The 16,411-nt window shown below is 38.0% G+C and overlaps 1 protein-coding gene across 3 annotated transcripts in view; it reads left to right on the top strand.

Annotated features, from left to right (window-relative positions):
- Positions 1–16,411, top strand: part of Myom1 (myomesin 1) — a 128,150-nt gene that overhangs the window by 50,236 nt on the left and 61,503 nt on the right. For 2 of the 3 annotated variants that reach the window (XM_074070230.1, XM_074070231.1), the window contains 7 exons: positions 918–1,117; positions 2,821–2,877; positions 4,355–4,479; positions 9,520–9,703; positions 10,137–10,311; positions 11,971–12,092; positions 16,090–16,286. In XM_074070230.1, coding sequence (XP_073926331.1) covers positions 918–1,117; positions 2,821–2,877; positions 4,355–4,479; positions 9,520–9,703; positions 10,137–10,311; positions 11,971–12,092; positions 16,090–16,286 — 1,060 coding nt within the window. Of the gene's footprint in view, positions 1–917; positions 1,118–2,820; positions 2,878–4,354; positions 4,480–9,519; positions 9,704–10,136; positions 10,312–11,970; positions 12,093–13,343; positions 13,635–16,089; positions 16,287–16,411 lie in introns of all 3 variants that reach the window. The other variant, XM_074070232.1, reaches the window with a different exon arrangement.

The following is a 16,411-nucleotide window of genomic DNA, read 5'->3' as shown; positions in this document are numbered from 1 at the left end:
AGTGTCTGCACAGGGAAGACGGAGAGTCCTGGCAGAATCTCTGGATTCATGGGTGGCTTAAAGAATGGTCCTAGCCCGGTCAGGTTCCTGCCAAGTCCTACCCACTGCAGCTTGAGAACTTCTGTAAAGGAAAAGATCTAGGTGAAATGGATGAAGCTACATTTGATAGCACTTGATGTAATGTTGAAGACAATGTTCACTGTCCATGTCAAAGAATGGAAAGTGCTGAAGAGGAAGGGAAGATACTCCCCCGCATTACTTTATACTGCCTCTGACACTCCCACCTCCAAAGAAATCATTTGAAAGTTGATACATTTTTGGCATAGAGCCACACTGGGGAAGTGATAGAAATAAAAGTGCCATGTTCTAGCTTGTAAAAAACAAGGAGTTGCTTAATCCTATCTAATGCTGTATAATTCAACCACATACTGAGTCTCCAAAACTCCATTGATCAGGTCAATAGCATGAAATGAACACTCGCATTCCTTTCTGAGGAGTGCCCCTCCCTCCATTGCTGGGTACCAACTGCTGTAAAAGCACTCAATTAAAAAACCAGTTTACAAATACTTAATTTTCCCCTGCTTCTCTCAATCTCATCTCTTAAATAAACAAACATATTACAATAACCTCCTAACCTCCCAACCTCTCAGGATGTAGTGACCATCAAGAAAGAAAATATGGTAAGCTATTTTCCAAACTGCAGTGCTAGTTATCATTTAACTTTTTTAAAGCAATGCTTCAGGTACATTGCATTTGAGTGGAATTGTGTGTCTGCAGCCTAAATAACTAGCAAGCCATGTCAGAGTTACATATTAACACAGGGAAGATATGAAGCCACTGGGTGGGTTTGTGCTTTGGAGCTATCAGTTTAGCCATACTTTGTGTCATATTTTTGTTACTCTCACTCTTTCCCATAGGTGTGAGGTAGGCACAGATTGCTGGTCACAATGTAACGACACACCTGTGAAGTTTGCTCGATTTCCAGTCACTGGGTTGATAGAAGGTCGTTCCTACATATTCCGAGTCCGAGCTGTGAATAAAACTGGAATAGGCCTACCATCTCGAGTTTCTGAGCCTGTGGCTGCTCTGGATCCAGCTGAGAAAGCTAGACTTAAAAGTAAGCACTTTTCATTTATCAGTATCTTCCTAAACCTTTAAAAAATAACTGCAATAGGCTTCATTACAAGGTTACTCCCCTCCCTTCCACTAGAGGGAGATAGGAATAAGAAATCCTTTTTTGATCAGAAGATCCTGAAGAAGGGGAGGTGGGGAGGGAGAATCCCTAAAACAAAAAGCGTGAGGGGTTTTTTGTTGTTGTTGTTGTTTTTGACTCATCCATTCTCTTAAGGGCTTTATTTTATCTTAATTTATTTTAGTTTTATATTTGAACAAGTTTTATATTAACAAGTTTGCCTTGTTAATCTGTATTTCAGGCAATATGTGTGGAATAAAATCTGAAAACAAATAGCCTGGAGAACATTTTTATTCATGTTATTAGTGCATTCAAAATATAATTGAAATTCTTAACCTCACAATCCTCTCCTAAAGCAGTAGTACATCAACACTATGATTTTTCTCTTTATTTTCAGAAAAACATATTTACATTATTTATATCAGATCTAAATTTGGATTTCCATATTAAACAGTATAAAATAATCTTTTCATCTGTTTAACCTCTTAATGTCAAAATCATAGTACATGAATTATATCCTCCGTTGGGTTCATGGGAATTCACATGCCATCCACAATAATAGGGACCATGCAATGGCATTATAGGAATTGTTGGATAGTAACATTTCTATCTATACCAGACATCTCAGCCTTGGCCCTATTGACATTTTAGGCTAGTAATTCTTTGTTTAGGTGTCATGAATGTAGGCTGCCTAACAATATATCTTCCTCTACCAACTTTGATACCAGTAACATCATTTCCCAGTTGTGATGAACAAAAATGTCTCCAGACACTGCCAAATATACGTTGGAGGCAAAATCTTAATTAGGCACGGTGGCATCGCAAAAATCTAAGTAAAATAATGTCACCTTTTCTTTGTACCTGTGTCTAATCAGATTCCTTGATTGTTCTCCAGTCCTCTTTCACCAACCATCCAACTTCTCTCCCTCCTTCCTAAATTTGCAAATTCCATCTCATACTTTCCTTTATTCCTTTTTTAAAAATTCCACCAAAATAAGATTTGTTTAAATTGAGAATAAGTAATTTTCTTTACCACCTTTCTCCTGTTGTACAAACTGGTAAAAAGCCCCTTGATTGAAAGCAGGAGTTGACCTATTCTCTTTCTAATGTTTATGGGATTGCAGAATGAATTTCTTCTTTAACTCTGTTCCCATCTATTCCATTTTCCTTACCCTTGATCTGAGCTGATTTAAATTGCTGTCACTGAACCTTAGCACCTGATTGGCATTCCCTCTCCTCTTTCAATCTTCGTTGTGACTACAATTGTTCTGGAAATGTTTCTCCCAAACACATGCTATTTCTTAGTAAAAGATGAGAAGGTCTACTTGTTCAGAAGATCTGCATTGCACATTACATGAGCACACATTACTTACCTAGCTTGTGAAGTAGAATTCCAAAAAAGTTGATTCAAGCAATACAGGCAGATTCTAAGCTCTGATAGATTGTGAGCCCCGTGAAGACAGATGCCATGTACCCCACAGTACATATACACGTCTGATAATGATGCATAAGGAAAATGCCTAAGTGAACTGGGAATAAACCCATTTGTGACTAATCTGGCCAGTTTATCAGAACAGTTAAAACCACACTTGCGAATGTTTGTGATTTTTAAATTTGTCTCTGTTCAGGTCGCCCTTCGGCACCCTGGACTGGACAGATCATTGTCACTGAAGAGGAACCTACAGGTAAAAACTCTAGTTTCCCCAGATAATATTGCTGATGTTTTGCTATGTGGTTTATCTTTTGTTGTAGAGGGTGCCATGTATATTATTTAGGATGCTTTGGAAAGTACATGCTGAAACATTTAGAGATGATGAATTAACTTATCAAAGAATCTCATTTGGGGAGTGGTTCTCGGGATGGAGCTCAGGGCCTTGTGCATGGTAAGCATGCACTCTACCATTGAGCTACACCCCCAGGCCTCAGAGAATTAAATTTTATTTTTAAAGCTTTATTGGTATACAAGAATTGTATAATAAACTGCACATACGTAAAATGTACAATTTGCTAAATTTTATGTGTGTTTACAGCCCTGAAGTCGTTATTGCCATGATCAAAATAATGAAAATAATCTATCACTCCTAAAATTTCATCATGTCCCTTTGTAATTCCTCTCTCTCATCTCTCCCACATCTCCACGTCATTGCTGATCTGTTTTCTGTCAATATAGTTTGCATTGTCCACAATTTTAAATACATGTAATCACACTCATTCTTATGTGGTTCCCTTCACTAAGTATAATTATTATGAGACTTATCCATGTTGAGGCACATATCAGTTCATTCCACTTATCCATTCACTGTTAAAAGCTTCTATGAGTATTCTTCAGTGTTTGTGTGAATGTACATTCCTTTATTCATGAATAAAGCACATATCAGCTTTTATTGAATTTTTTTTAATTTATCTCAGTTGAGTACTTTCAGTATGCATTTTTATCCTGCACATTTTTATTAGATTTATCTGTAAGTAGTTCATATTTCTATTAATATTTGAAATTGTATTACTGTGGTCCCAAGGAGGTTAGGTTTACAGTTGAAGAAAAGAAGAAAGGGTCTAGAAATACAGAGATGCCAAAGGTCAAGATAAAGTAAGTATCTGAAGGATGGAGTTAAGAACAGAAATACAAACTCCACTGAAAACAGAAAGGCACACCAGAGTCGGGGGAATCTACCAGAAGTGCCAGTATAGGTGAAGGAATGATAAGTACCTGCTTCATCTAGGAAATGTTGTATGTCTTCCTAGGACGAGACAGGACTAAATGATGAGGTAGAGCCACCCAGGACCATTGTACCACCATATCTGATAGACCTCGACACAAGATCAACCCCACCACCCCAGGACACACTAGACTTCGTCCAGTGTGCCTTCTTCATTGTCCTTCAGCACATGAGCAAGCACTGCCCTGTGCTGTTCCACTTCTGTTTTCACGCACTCAACTAACAATTCAAAAACAAATACAAAAAGGTCCCAGGTTCCTTAGTGCTCTGTGCTAAATTCTCAATGGCACTTGAATGACTAACTGAATAAAAAAAAAAATGTCTTAAAGAGAAATTTAGAGACAAAGTACTTCTTTATGTTTGGAGCCATAATTAACTCTTCCAGGAGGAAGTATTCAGGGCTACCTAGAAGGTGCATGCCTCATTTTTCCTTATTGTTTTTCAGAGGGTATCATTCCTGGGCCCCCCACAGACCTCTCTGTCACTGAGGCCACCCGGAGCTATGTAGTGCTAAGCTGGAAGCCCCCTGGCCAGCGTGGCCATGAGGGCATCATGTACTTTGTGGAAAAGGTAAGACTTTAGAATCAACATTGCCCATGCCACTTCCTAAAGCTTTCTTATAAAAAGTAGAGCTTAAATTTCTAGTCACGGTGGAGTTATGGGGGGGGGGTGTGGTATATCCTAAACTCTTTAAATTCTTACAAACTATAAATTTTCTCCATAGAAAAATGTGTATCATGGGCTAGGTGTGGTAGAGGTAGAAATAGGAGGATCGAGGTTCAAGGTCAGCCTGCATAAAAAGTTAGCAAGACCTGTTCTCAGTAAATAAGCCAGGCATGGTAGCACACATAATACCAGCTATGAAAGAGGCAGAAGTAGCAGAATTGCAGTCCAAGGCCTGCCCCAGGCAAAAGAGACTAGCAGAAAGAGCTAAAGGAAAATGGGCTGGGGGGAGTGGCTCAAGTGGTAGAGTACCTACTTAGCAAGCAGTACTGAGTTCAAATGCCAGGGCTGCCCAGAGAGAGAGAAAGTGAGAGAGAAATATGTACCATACAGAAATTTACCCAAAGTTCAGAGAGATCACCCAGAGTCCTATGAGGTTCACAGACCTTAAATCAATACCCCTATAAAAGAAGAAATAATAGACTGGTGGAGTGGCTCAAGTGGTAGAGCACCTGCCTAGCAAGCATATGGCCCAGAGTTCAAACCCCAGTACCACAAAAAAAAAAAAACAAAACAGAGAGATAAATATTCCTGAAATTGAAATTGTAGATTGCCTCTATGATGCTGCTTTTTAGAGTCTCTGTTTCGTTTGCTTTGTCTGTGGGTTTTCATCTCTACACTACTTATCCTTCTGAAGTAGAGAATGAACATCACTGAGGTGAGAGGAATAGAGAAGTTGCAATATTTTCAAACAGCAAGCCCTCACACACTACTGGTGGGAGAGTGACATAAGATTGGCTAGTTTTTTTCCCCAAAATTTCTTACAATTATGTTGGGCAACAGAACAGTAGAAAGGATGCATGCAATAAAGGCCTAGAATGAGTGGAATGGATGAGGATGATGTGTGAATCAATCATACACCCAGTCAGGGGGAGTTCTCATAAACATTTATGCCCAGCAAATAGAAAAGACCCAAGACTTGGCCAAGACATTATTGGGAAAACTGATCCAGCTTCTAATATAGAAGCAAAGAAGAGCTTGTAAGCAAGGCACAGGTCAAAGGGGTTCAAGAAGTCCTTGGTGCAAAGGACCATGACTCCTGGAAAAGGATGTTCAAGGAGAATTAGCTTACAGAGAGGTTTAAAGTCCATTTCTTTAAAAAGTTTTGATTAGAGTTAAAGGGCTCAGTAGTAGAACACTTGCCTAGCATTCATGTGGCTCATATTCTTATTAATAATATTCTTATAATTATATATTTAATATATATTTAATATAAGAATATATTCTTATATATTCTTATAATTAATAATAGGAAGAATAATAGTAAATTTTCATCTTATATGTAAGGACATTTACATTTTTATTGATAGGGTTGCACTATTGTTTTGAACAGCGAATGAAACCAGTATTTGTACTTTTTAATTTTAGTTTTATAAAATTATATGACAGGATGAAAATTTATCATTTATATTTTATTCTGATGGCAAAATCATAGAAAGACCCTTTTCCTACAAAAATGTGCAAAGTTGGCTTTTTTTTTGTTTTTGTTTTTTTTTTGGTGGGGCTGGAGTTTGAACTCAGGGCTTTGTGCTTATAAAGCAGGCATTCTACTGCTTGAGCCATACCTCCTCCTACAAAAATATGGAACTCAATTAATTTTCTTCTTTTATTTTGAGTACTTGTCTGGTCATTCATTTTCAGAACATCTATTAGGTTACTTTCTCTGATGATTATTGTAAGAGAATACATTTCTTAGGCATTTAGGTAAATGCAAACATCTACAAATTAGGTAACAACATATCTTTATTGTCTTTTATTTATTTAAAATTGGTAGCTCTTCAGAAAATTATAGTAGAGCTATAAATGCTAAGGTCTGTGATTTCCCTTTATTAATTACTTGTCTTTACTATAGATATTTAGCTCATGTCTTTAAGCTGCGTGCCTTCTTTTCTTATTCCTAGCAAATTGGTAACAGTAAATGCATCCATCCCTTCCATGTGCATTGTATTTTCCAAAAGAGTCTGGTAGTACTAAAGTAATACTAAATATTTATATTTTTATAATTTCTAAATATTGGCCTCAACTAAAATATAACTCAAGTAATGTCTTAAGAGTTAAAAAAAAAAAGAAGACAAGAATAGTGATAGATAAATGTTCATTTCCTAGTGTGTTTAACACCCACCCCTCCCGGGACCGCAGGCCACTTTGAATTGCTCCACAGGAAGAGGTTCTGAATTATCTCTGTGACAGTAATTACTGTCTTTCCTATAATAATGACATGTAACAACCCAGTTCTGAGGCATTTTCTTCAGATGATTCAACATTGGCTTCTGTTGAACATTTCCTCTGGTCACATCAATTTTCTGTATAAGACTGTAATGTGAATCTGTGATTAAAATGTTAAATATTCTCCCACTAGCTCATCCATTTGGATGAAGTAGAAGAGGATGTTTATGAGTACAGCATTCACTGGAAAGGTTGCACAGGGCACTGTTCACTCTTACAGAGCACCCTGGATGCTGAGGCATTGGGGATACAAAACACATCCAGAGACCTGGGTGCATTTACACAACTGTCCAAATGTCAAAGCACTCTGAGCTGAGTCTAAAATTATTTCTGATGAACTACTTCTGAAGTGTTGACCTTTCTAAGGGGAAATGGCTCTCTCGCTCTTGTCCTACAGTGTTTCCATCCCCAGAGTGATCATGCGCCCAGCAGTGCTGCCTCTTAGGTTACCCTGTGCTTGCATTTCATGGAACTTTCCACCTGTGATTTGCATGCACATAAAACATGAACCTGCCATTCATGTCTACAGGTATAGAGCCAAACATCTATGTCATATCTGTGATCTCTAAAATGATTGAAACTAAGGGAATTATTAGCAAGGGAATCAGGTAAACCAATTTCTGCACTACAAGCCACCCTATCTTGTTCTTTTCAGCCCCAGACTTTTTCCTTAGGTGTCTTATGTCTTGAGCTCTTTTACTCATTCCCCTATCAAATATCTAGTCAGATCAGAGACAAGGACTATATCACATGCCAGCTCTGGGTCCATCACAGGAATGAAAGCAGCTAGTACTTAGCATAGGCCAGACACTATTCTACACATGTCAACCCACTTCATTCTTAAAGTAACCCTGTGAAGTTCATACTTTTATTTTCATCACGCCTATTTTATGGATGAGGAAACTGAGGCCTTGATGGGATATGTAATTTGCTTAAGTAACACAGCAGGTATGAGGCATGCTAGGGCTTAAATCCATAAATCCAACTATAGGCTGACACCACTAATACAAAAATCCAAATTCATGAGCCAACAAGACTTAAAGACTTCAGATTTCTGATTTTCAGCTTGAGAATGTTCAACTGGTAAAGTCTATGCAAATTTTCCAATATCCAAAAAGTTCCCAACTCTGAAACACTTCTGGTCTCAAGGATTTCAAATAGGAGACACTCAACCTGCATTACACTGTGCTGCTTTTCAGTCTAAATCTTCTCTTGAGAACTGTGACAGCATAGTTTATAATGGCTTATAAAGCTCTTAGGACAGCAAAAGGCAGCTATAATTTTTATTATGAAAGTATAAGTGACTGGTAATTCTTTATGTATTCCCTGTGGGGAAAATATGTCAAAACTGTAAAAGATTAAAGGTTTGGGAGAATTTTATCCCTTAGTAGGCAACAGATGCCCCACACAAATAACACAGTATCAGAAAAGACATTGAAACAAACTCAAGAGGTCAACTTGTTAAGTTTTCCCATTTTACAGAGATGAAACTGAGATCAAGATCATGCAGCTCAGTTATCAACACACCTGGGATCAGACCCTGTATCTTTGGGTTCCTTCCACCGGTCATGCCTCCCAGATCAAGTCAATGGAAATTATGTTGAGTGATGCACTTGTGAACTTATCGCCTCCAAATGTATCATCTTTGACAAGTTATCAATCTGTCTCAAAATTTGGATTTCTGGAAAAGTCTCTTAAAAATGTTAAAAATTTCTGTAGCAAAATAAGCAAGAATATGAAGACATCTCCTTCTGCTGAGCTTGAGCAGACTGGAAGCTGGAATGAGAGAGAGAAAGGATCACTGAGCTAACTGCTGACAACTTTCTTACTATGTAATCTATCACAACTCAAATAGCCATCACATCCTTCATCCAAGTATTTTCGAGTCACTCTAGATCATTTTAACTTTAAGAATAGAATGTCTTTAAATTATTTTATGATTTATTCTAAAATTGGGGCAAGGAAAAAAAAAGAACATGATCTTTGTATTTCATTAACTTTATTCATTCACTTAGGAAAAAAAAATAGTTGATGACTTTGTGCCAGATATGGTTCTAAGCTCTGGAGTACAGCAGGGAATAAGACAGCTCCCTGAACTCATGGAATGTACTTTGCAGTGAAGACAACAAATAAATAACTTAATTCAGATACTGATAAATATTTTGGAAAAAAACAAAGCAGGGTAAAGGATAGAGAGTGATGAAAAAAAGAGCCAAGAATCTCTCTAAATTGGTGGTGGGGAAGAGACAATCAAAAGGCCTTTTAGAGGAGATGGTATCTGAGCACAGAACTGAATGATGGCATGAGTCGTAGATAATAATTAAATAATAATTAAAATAATATTTATGGCAATGTCCTGAAAATTCCAAATTATCCTTGAAATAAAGACTTCTATATGTAGATTGATGATTATATTCATATCTGAGGAAGTCAAGTATTAAAAAGTAAGCCCTATATCAAACAATACAAAGCCATGTTTGATGAAGGAGATCCTGTGGACTTACGATGCCTAATCCCCTACTTCCTCTACATTTCTTCTCCAGTCCAACACCAGAAGCAGGTGGCAGTTTGTTGGCAGGTAAATAAAACTTCGAGATGCCTGGCCTTGGTTTCCCTTTGTGCTCGCGGGCCTTTCAGTGGGTGTGCCTATTCTTCTTGCAGTGTGATGCGGGAACAGAAAACTGGCAGCGGGTGAACACGGAGCTCCCTGTGAAGTCTCCTCGCTTTGCACTGTTTGACCTGGCTGAGGGAAAATCCTACCGCTTTCGTGTCCGCTGTTCCAATTCAGCAGGAATTGGTGAACCCTCAGAGGCAACGGAAGTAACCGTGGTAGGGGACAAACTTGGTAAGTAGGATCAGGTTGAGCAACTGTGAGCTTACTTTGCGTCCAGAGAAAATTCCAAAGCAAGAATTAAATTAGTATACTTTTATATGTGGTCAGAAGTGAAAATGGTAATACCCTTCTCTCGTAAATTCAATTGAAGGCTCTGTTGTTAACTTATATAGTAAACAAAAATTTGTTATTTTTACTTATAAAAAGTAAACCTCCCCAGAAGTTTTCAATAGCTAATATGTTTTTCTGAAGTTCATGGAAATTTAGTTTATCATTATGCTTCCAAAATAACATGGTTTAAATTTTCTGACTTATAACAAATACATTGTAAAATAAAGCAACTGTAGGTTTTACATAGTTATTTGTATACAGTTTCTATGGAGGTACGATAAGACAGAATTTTTTAACCTCTCTGAATGTTATCACCATTGTCTTCTTTACTCAGATATCCCCAAGGCCCCTGGAAAAATCATCCCAAGTAGAAATACTGATACTTCAGTGGTGGTCTCTTGGGAGGAGTCCAAAGATGTCACAGAGCTGGTCGGGTACTACATTGAGTCAAGCGTCCTTGGCTCTGGCAAGTGGGAGCCCTGCAACAACAACCCAGTGAAGGGCTCACGGTAACTGAGTGGGTCCTAGAACCATTGTGGGTCCGAGCAGCACTGGCATCCAAGGGAGGGAGGTTATCTTTTAAAAACACGTTTACTTTACCCAAATGAATTGAAAACAGAACCTGTCTAATGTAATACGCTTCGGAAAGAAAGGCTGACTTGTGATGTTAAACACTTAGGACCACATAGCCAACTGTTCTAGAAGTTCATTTTATAGCTCTTTTCTGATTCTTTGCCTCTTTGCCATTTCTTCCTTTCTTACCCTTCTATTCCAATCTTTAATATGCAAAGTGATACTAGATTGCAAGGCTGTAATAAGCTCTACTAAACATGAATATCCTGGCATTTTAAATGAACAGAGAACAAAGTATCAACATTTTACAAATTCTGAACATGACGTGATTGGACCCAATGCTAAGCAGACATAAATAACACCGAGCAAGGACATGCAGAATACTTTACCACCTCTTTGTATCTGTTTTCAATGGGGGGAGTTCTTTTTGTTTTTTTAATTGCTTTGAACCATTCTCTTTGTAAACAGATGGTGAATTCTGCATGCAGATTCTGGGCCTCTTTTGATTTAGGACCAGTCTGAGAGGTGGCTTCCCCAGAAATTGTCAGGCAGGCACCTTCTGGCTTGGGCCCCTTTCAAGGTCAAGGACTCCCAAAGGATGCCAGGTTGAGTTGGTTCTTTTGTAGAATGAGAATAGAGACCAGATTAAAGGGAGAGATTTGTTTCTTACAATGAAATGTCTGTGCATTTCATTTTTACTCTGGCTTCTCCAACGTTTTCCTGGAGCTATTTAGCAGCAATCTTGAGCACAGGCAGAGTTTGCCTTTCTACAATCAGGTAGGCACTGCCAAAGGGCAGGCTGTTGTTTATTCATCTTCATATCCACAATGTCAAGCTCAATGTTTTGAACACTAACGTGCTCAATAAATATTCATTGAATGAGGCTGACATTAAAGATGGAAAGCTATGGCTTCCTTTATTAACTATTTGAACAAACTAATAGTAATAGAGTCCTTAGCAGACCTATTATTTCCTTGGGTTCGAGTCTTTAGTGTGATTCATCAAACATCAATTTATAGCTATAATAGCTATTAAAGAGTAAGATTGTTCTATGTGTGAGACTGCTCATGGATCGACAGTCACTATTGCATCCTCATATCTAAATGGTAATTCTGGAAATCATTTTTCACTGTGTTTTCAGGTTCCAGTGTAATTTCACAAGTACTCATACCTTTCCTGGCATTCAGGGACACTGATTAGGTCTCTATGACAAGGAGCTGCCAGCACTTCTCAGTTATAAGTATATACCTGAAATAGCAATTAATGATATTAATGGCACCTATTATTTATTAAGTACCTAACATATGTCAGACCCTGCAAGCTTTACATGGAAATTAATGTGTAGGTATTACTATTCCCATTACAGTGACAAGCATTCAGGCTAAAAACAGAGCTCATTTTTTTGACAGAGTTTTAAAAATTGCTTGATTGCCTTCTTGTCTAAAATGTATATCTTACCTGAATATCTCTATAACTTTTTCTTTCTTTCGAAAAATTAATCCTTTTCATAAAGCCAGATCATTCAGTTAACCCAACAGTCATCTTCCTTAATGTTCCTCCCAGGAAAGTCTTCTGAAATTTTCTTTCCCTTTTAGATTTACTTGTCATGGACTGGTGACTGGTCAGAGTTATATTTTCCGGGTCAGAGCAGTTAATGCAGCTGGACTTAGTGAATATTCCCAGGATTCAGAAGCTATTGAAGTCAAAGCTGCTATTGGTAAGTTTCTTAGGAATAGTTTGGTAGGGAAAAAATGAATTTTCCCAAGTTACCATCAACTCTAGAAATGACTTAAAAGCTTCTCATATGGCTCCATGATTTCTCCCACAAATGATCATTTTCTCTGACTTTAGGGTGGCTGCTAACCTTCCATAGCTGATATTTTTTCAGATCTTCATCACTTATCCAGATTCTGTACATCTGTAGCCTTTTCATCTTCATAATTCCAAGTTTCTTTAGCTATTCCCCCTGTATGAAACTCCATTCTAACTTCATGCTCATCCTGGGACTGTGGTGGACCATCCCGATTCCATGGAGTGGTATATCACACGTAACTCAGACCATCATGTACTAAAGCCATTTCATGCACAGCAGAGCTTGGCTTGTTTTTACTAATAGCACATTAACATGCTTCTTGTAAACCACTCTAAAATTCATGTAAGGTACATGTGGTTGCTTAATCATGTGTTTCAACTCTGCTGCCAAAGTAACCAGCAGAATAAAACCAGTAATAAAGTAACTATATGTATGCATGTGATGTACCTCCCCATCTTGAATAAAGTAGAGAAGAGACCCAGGTAGTTCAGAGCAGCAAAAATAAAATCTATGTTCTGCTAACATATTAAAAAGAAAGATTGGGCTAGGTGGCACAGCACAGGCTTAGGATGCACCAGGCCCCAGCTTCAATTCTCAGTATCAATACCAAAAAAAGATTATTTAATGTCAATTGTCTTCAATTAGCATCCCATATTACTTTTTAACATTCCTTATCATATAGATAAGAGTGGACATGTTTCTCTGAGGTGGGGAGGTACAGAGCAGTGCTGCTGTAGTAATGGATATAATTCTGTTTTAGAATCAGAGTCTTTAATATTCTGTCTCTTGCACACTTCATAGTCTTATTCTGTTAAACAGTAGAGCTTATACCTCTCAAGAAATGTCTGAGATTTTCTTTCTCTTATATAAACTAAAAACTCTTAGGGTACTGCAAATAGAAATGGTTCCTGTTCTGTCTGTGGTTTTTTTGTTCCCATTTCTTCTTTTTCCCGAATATGGAGAAGTTGAAATATTCCCTGGTGTAAATTATGTGAAATGTATGCTCTCTCTATTCTTGTAAATCCAAGCAAGTTCTGTTAAACCAAGATTGGTTTTGTTCTGTTCGCAGTCCTAATGCTTTTCTGTTTGTTCTGTTACCTAAAAGCAGTGAATGTGGTGTCCGGGCTCATGTATTCCTGTTGTCTGGCGATTTAGGCAGAGCAGTGTCTCCAGATTTGTGGCCTCAACTGAGTGATGTACCTGGTGGACTAACAGACTCCAGGGGGGGCATGCATGGAGCCCCCCCAGCAACCTTTCAGAAAGATGCTTTGCTCACTAGCAAACCTAATAAACCTTCAGTACCCAGTAGCCCTCCCAGCCTGGACCACCCAGAAGTGAGTAAAGTAAGTGAAACAGTTCAGGAAGAGCTCACCCCATCACCACAGAAAGCAGCTCCCCAGGGGCAAAGTAAGTCTGACCCCCCGAAAAAGAAGAAGGATCTAGTAGGTGAGAATTCAAAACGTCAAGCTGTTCCATCTGTCTCCATCGTGTCCTCACCTCTCATTGTCTGGATCACAGTCCTCATCTGTGTGCACTTTTATCATGTTGGTTCTGAAATTTGTTTTCAGCTGGCCATTTGAAATACTTCTGTCTCATGAGTTGTAAAAATAATTGTATATGAGTTTGGCTTTTATGCATTATTCCTTGAGCTTGGCAATGATAAAATGCTTTAGGGAAATTGAATCTAGAACGTTCTTTGGTTTGTCAGAAAGACATAACCATGGCCTTACTTGGTTAAGAGACTTGAACATGAGGGCAGGAAGGACTTGATAATCAATTGTGTGAGGCCCTTTGAAATGCTTGTGTTCTGTACACAGAGAGGAAAAGTTTTCACCAAGAAGCGAGATGGTACCAGGATTGGATCATAGTTACTAATTCCCATTGCACATCCCTAGGTTTTCAAATGGTTACTCACATTTAATTCAAGTCACTATCTCTGAGTTGCCATGAAAAGTTTAGCAGGTGGTTAGGGTATTATAATCACATAGACCTATATTCTATAAGACATGATCCACACTCCCACAAGTGAGGTATGTAAAATTGTTTATCAGTAAACAATTAAAATTCTCCGTGCTTGTGGCTGAATATTCTAGGAGACAAATCTTTTTTCTTATCAAATAAAAGCGCTGATAAATTTAAAGTAACTTTGTCCATCCCCTGTCCCTATCTATATTCTTTAACTTTTATTTATCCTTTCAACTTAAGATGAAATGTAAAATGGAATATTCACTTGAGAACCCATATTCATAAATGCTGTGAAGTAAAAAGAGAAAGATTTTTCTTTTCTTCTTTTTTTTGGTTGCACTGGGATTTGAACTCAGGAACTTATGCTAATTAAGTAGATGCTCTTACTGCATGAGCCACTCCACCAGCCCCAAGACTTTTTTTAATGTAAAGAATGGAGGTGGTAAGCAAGGAAGATACAAACAAATGGTTTTTATCTTAAAAGTCTTCACTGTTCTGAGAATCTTTTAAAATAAGAAAAATTCCTTTTGATGTTATTACATGAGTAGATGGATTTCTTGGCATCACCCCACCATTTTTTCTTCATTGAAAACTGTAATCTCAGTATCCAAGTGAACAGTTGATCAGAAGTTACATAGCTGGAGGCATGGCTCAGCAGTAGAGCACCTGTTGAGAGAGAGAAAGAGAGAGAGGCCACATAACTATAGGTGAACTTTTGAAATATTTTCCAAAATATCTTTCTAGTTAGGCAGTAATAAACACAATGACAGCTATATAGTATTTTGTACTACATGAATATTCCAACATCAGGGTAAAAATGGCAAAAATTGTATACCAAAATAAAGTCACATGACAGATTGTGCCTCATTTTTTTCTTTTTTTATTATGATATTATTGTTATACTGGGAGTACATTGCAGCATTTACAAAAGTACTTACAATATATCTTAGTTAGATTCACCTCCTCTATCATTCTTTATCCCTCCTCCCCCCATTCTTAAAATAGTTTCAACAGGTCTCATTTTCCCATTTTCATACATGAGTACATTATATTTTAACCATATTCCCCCTCCTACACATTTTCCCTATATCCATCCCCTGTGCTTTGTTTAATAAAATTACTTTTAAAGGCAACATTTAGCTGAGCTCCAGAGTAAGATTTTTTTCTGGTACAGACAATCTGTCTAATTATAAAGTCGCACAAGGGGTAAGTATGCTGAATTGTGAGGTCTTAACCATTTGGAAATTCTAAATAAGAGGGAAACACATAAGGAAACATATTGGGCCAGGTGTAGTGATGCACGCCTATAATTCCAGCTACTCAGATGGAAATAGGAGGATCATCATTTGAGGCCAGCCTGGGCAAAAATCAGTGAGACTTCCATCTCAAAAACAAGCTTGGTAGTATATTCTTGTATCCCAGCTATTTGAGAGGCAAAGACAGGAAGGTCATGGCCCAAGGCCATCCCAGGCAAAAGCCCAAGACCCTAAATGAAAAACAAACTAAAAGGCAAAAGGATTAGGGTGTGGTTCAAGTGGTAGAGTACTTGTCTAGCAAGTGTAAGACCCTGAGTTCATCCCCCAGTACCACCACCCCCCCAAAAAAGGAAACAAAAATACATACCTTGGGAAAAATATTTCTTCTTATGTGGAAATTAATAATTTTTTTTAGGATATTGAACCATTTTGCTGGGCAGGGTTTTTTTTTGGGAGAGGCCAGGTTTTTTTTTAATCTTTGGAATCATAATTGCAGTACACTTTTACCCCCATTTTTTTTCTCATACACTTAAGTTGGATGCCAAGTTACTGATCAGTCTCACATTTTTATTTTACACCATGAGATGCATGCCTCACACATGGTGTCAGTTAAGCAAGTTTTGTGTCTAGAAATCATAAATGCATTTCTCTCTCACTACAAAATATTCATGTTATGACAGCGGCACCATCGCCACCCTACGACATCACTTGTCTTGAAAGCTTCCGTGATTCAATGGTTCTTGGATGGAAACAACCAGATAAGACTGGAGGGGCAGAAATCTCTGGATACTATGTAAACTATCGTGAGGTAGTTGGCGGGGTGCCAGGAAAATGGAAAGAAGCAAACATCAAGGCTGTCAGTGAGGCAGCATACAAGGTAAGTATGTGACCCGCTGTGCTGTGATGTGTCCTATGATCAAAAACATGCTCGCATACACCCACCACATCCCCGCCCCCACCCCCGGCACATTATGAAGGATTTTTGTCACTTCTCCTGTGTCC

Source organism: Castor canadensis, chromosome 4 (assembly GCF_047511655.1).
Source record: "Castor canadensis chromosome 4, mCasCan1.hap1v2, whole genome shotgun sequence".
In the NCBI taxonomy this organism is placed as follows: domain Eukaryota; kingdom Metazoa; phylum Chordata; class Mammalia; order Rodentia; family Castoridae; genus Castor; species Castor canadensis.
This window is presented reverse-complemented; position numbering and strand designations above follow the sequence as displayed.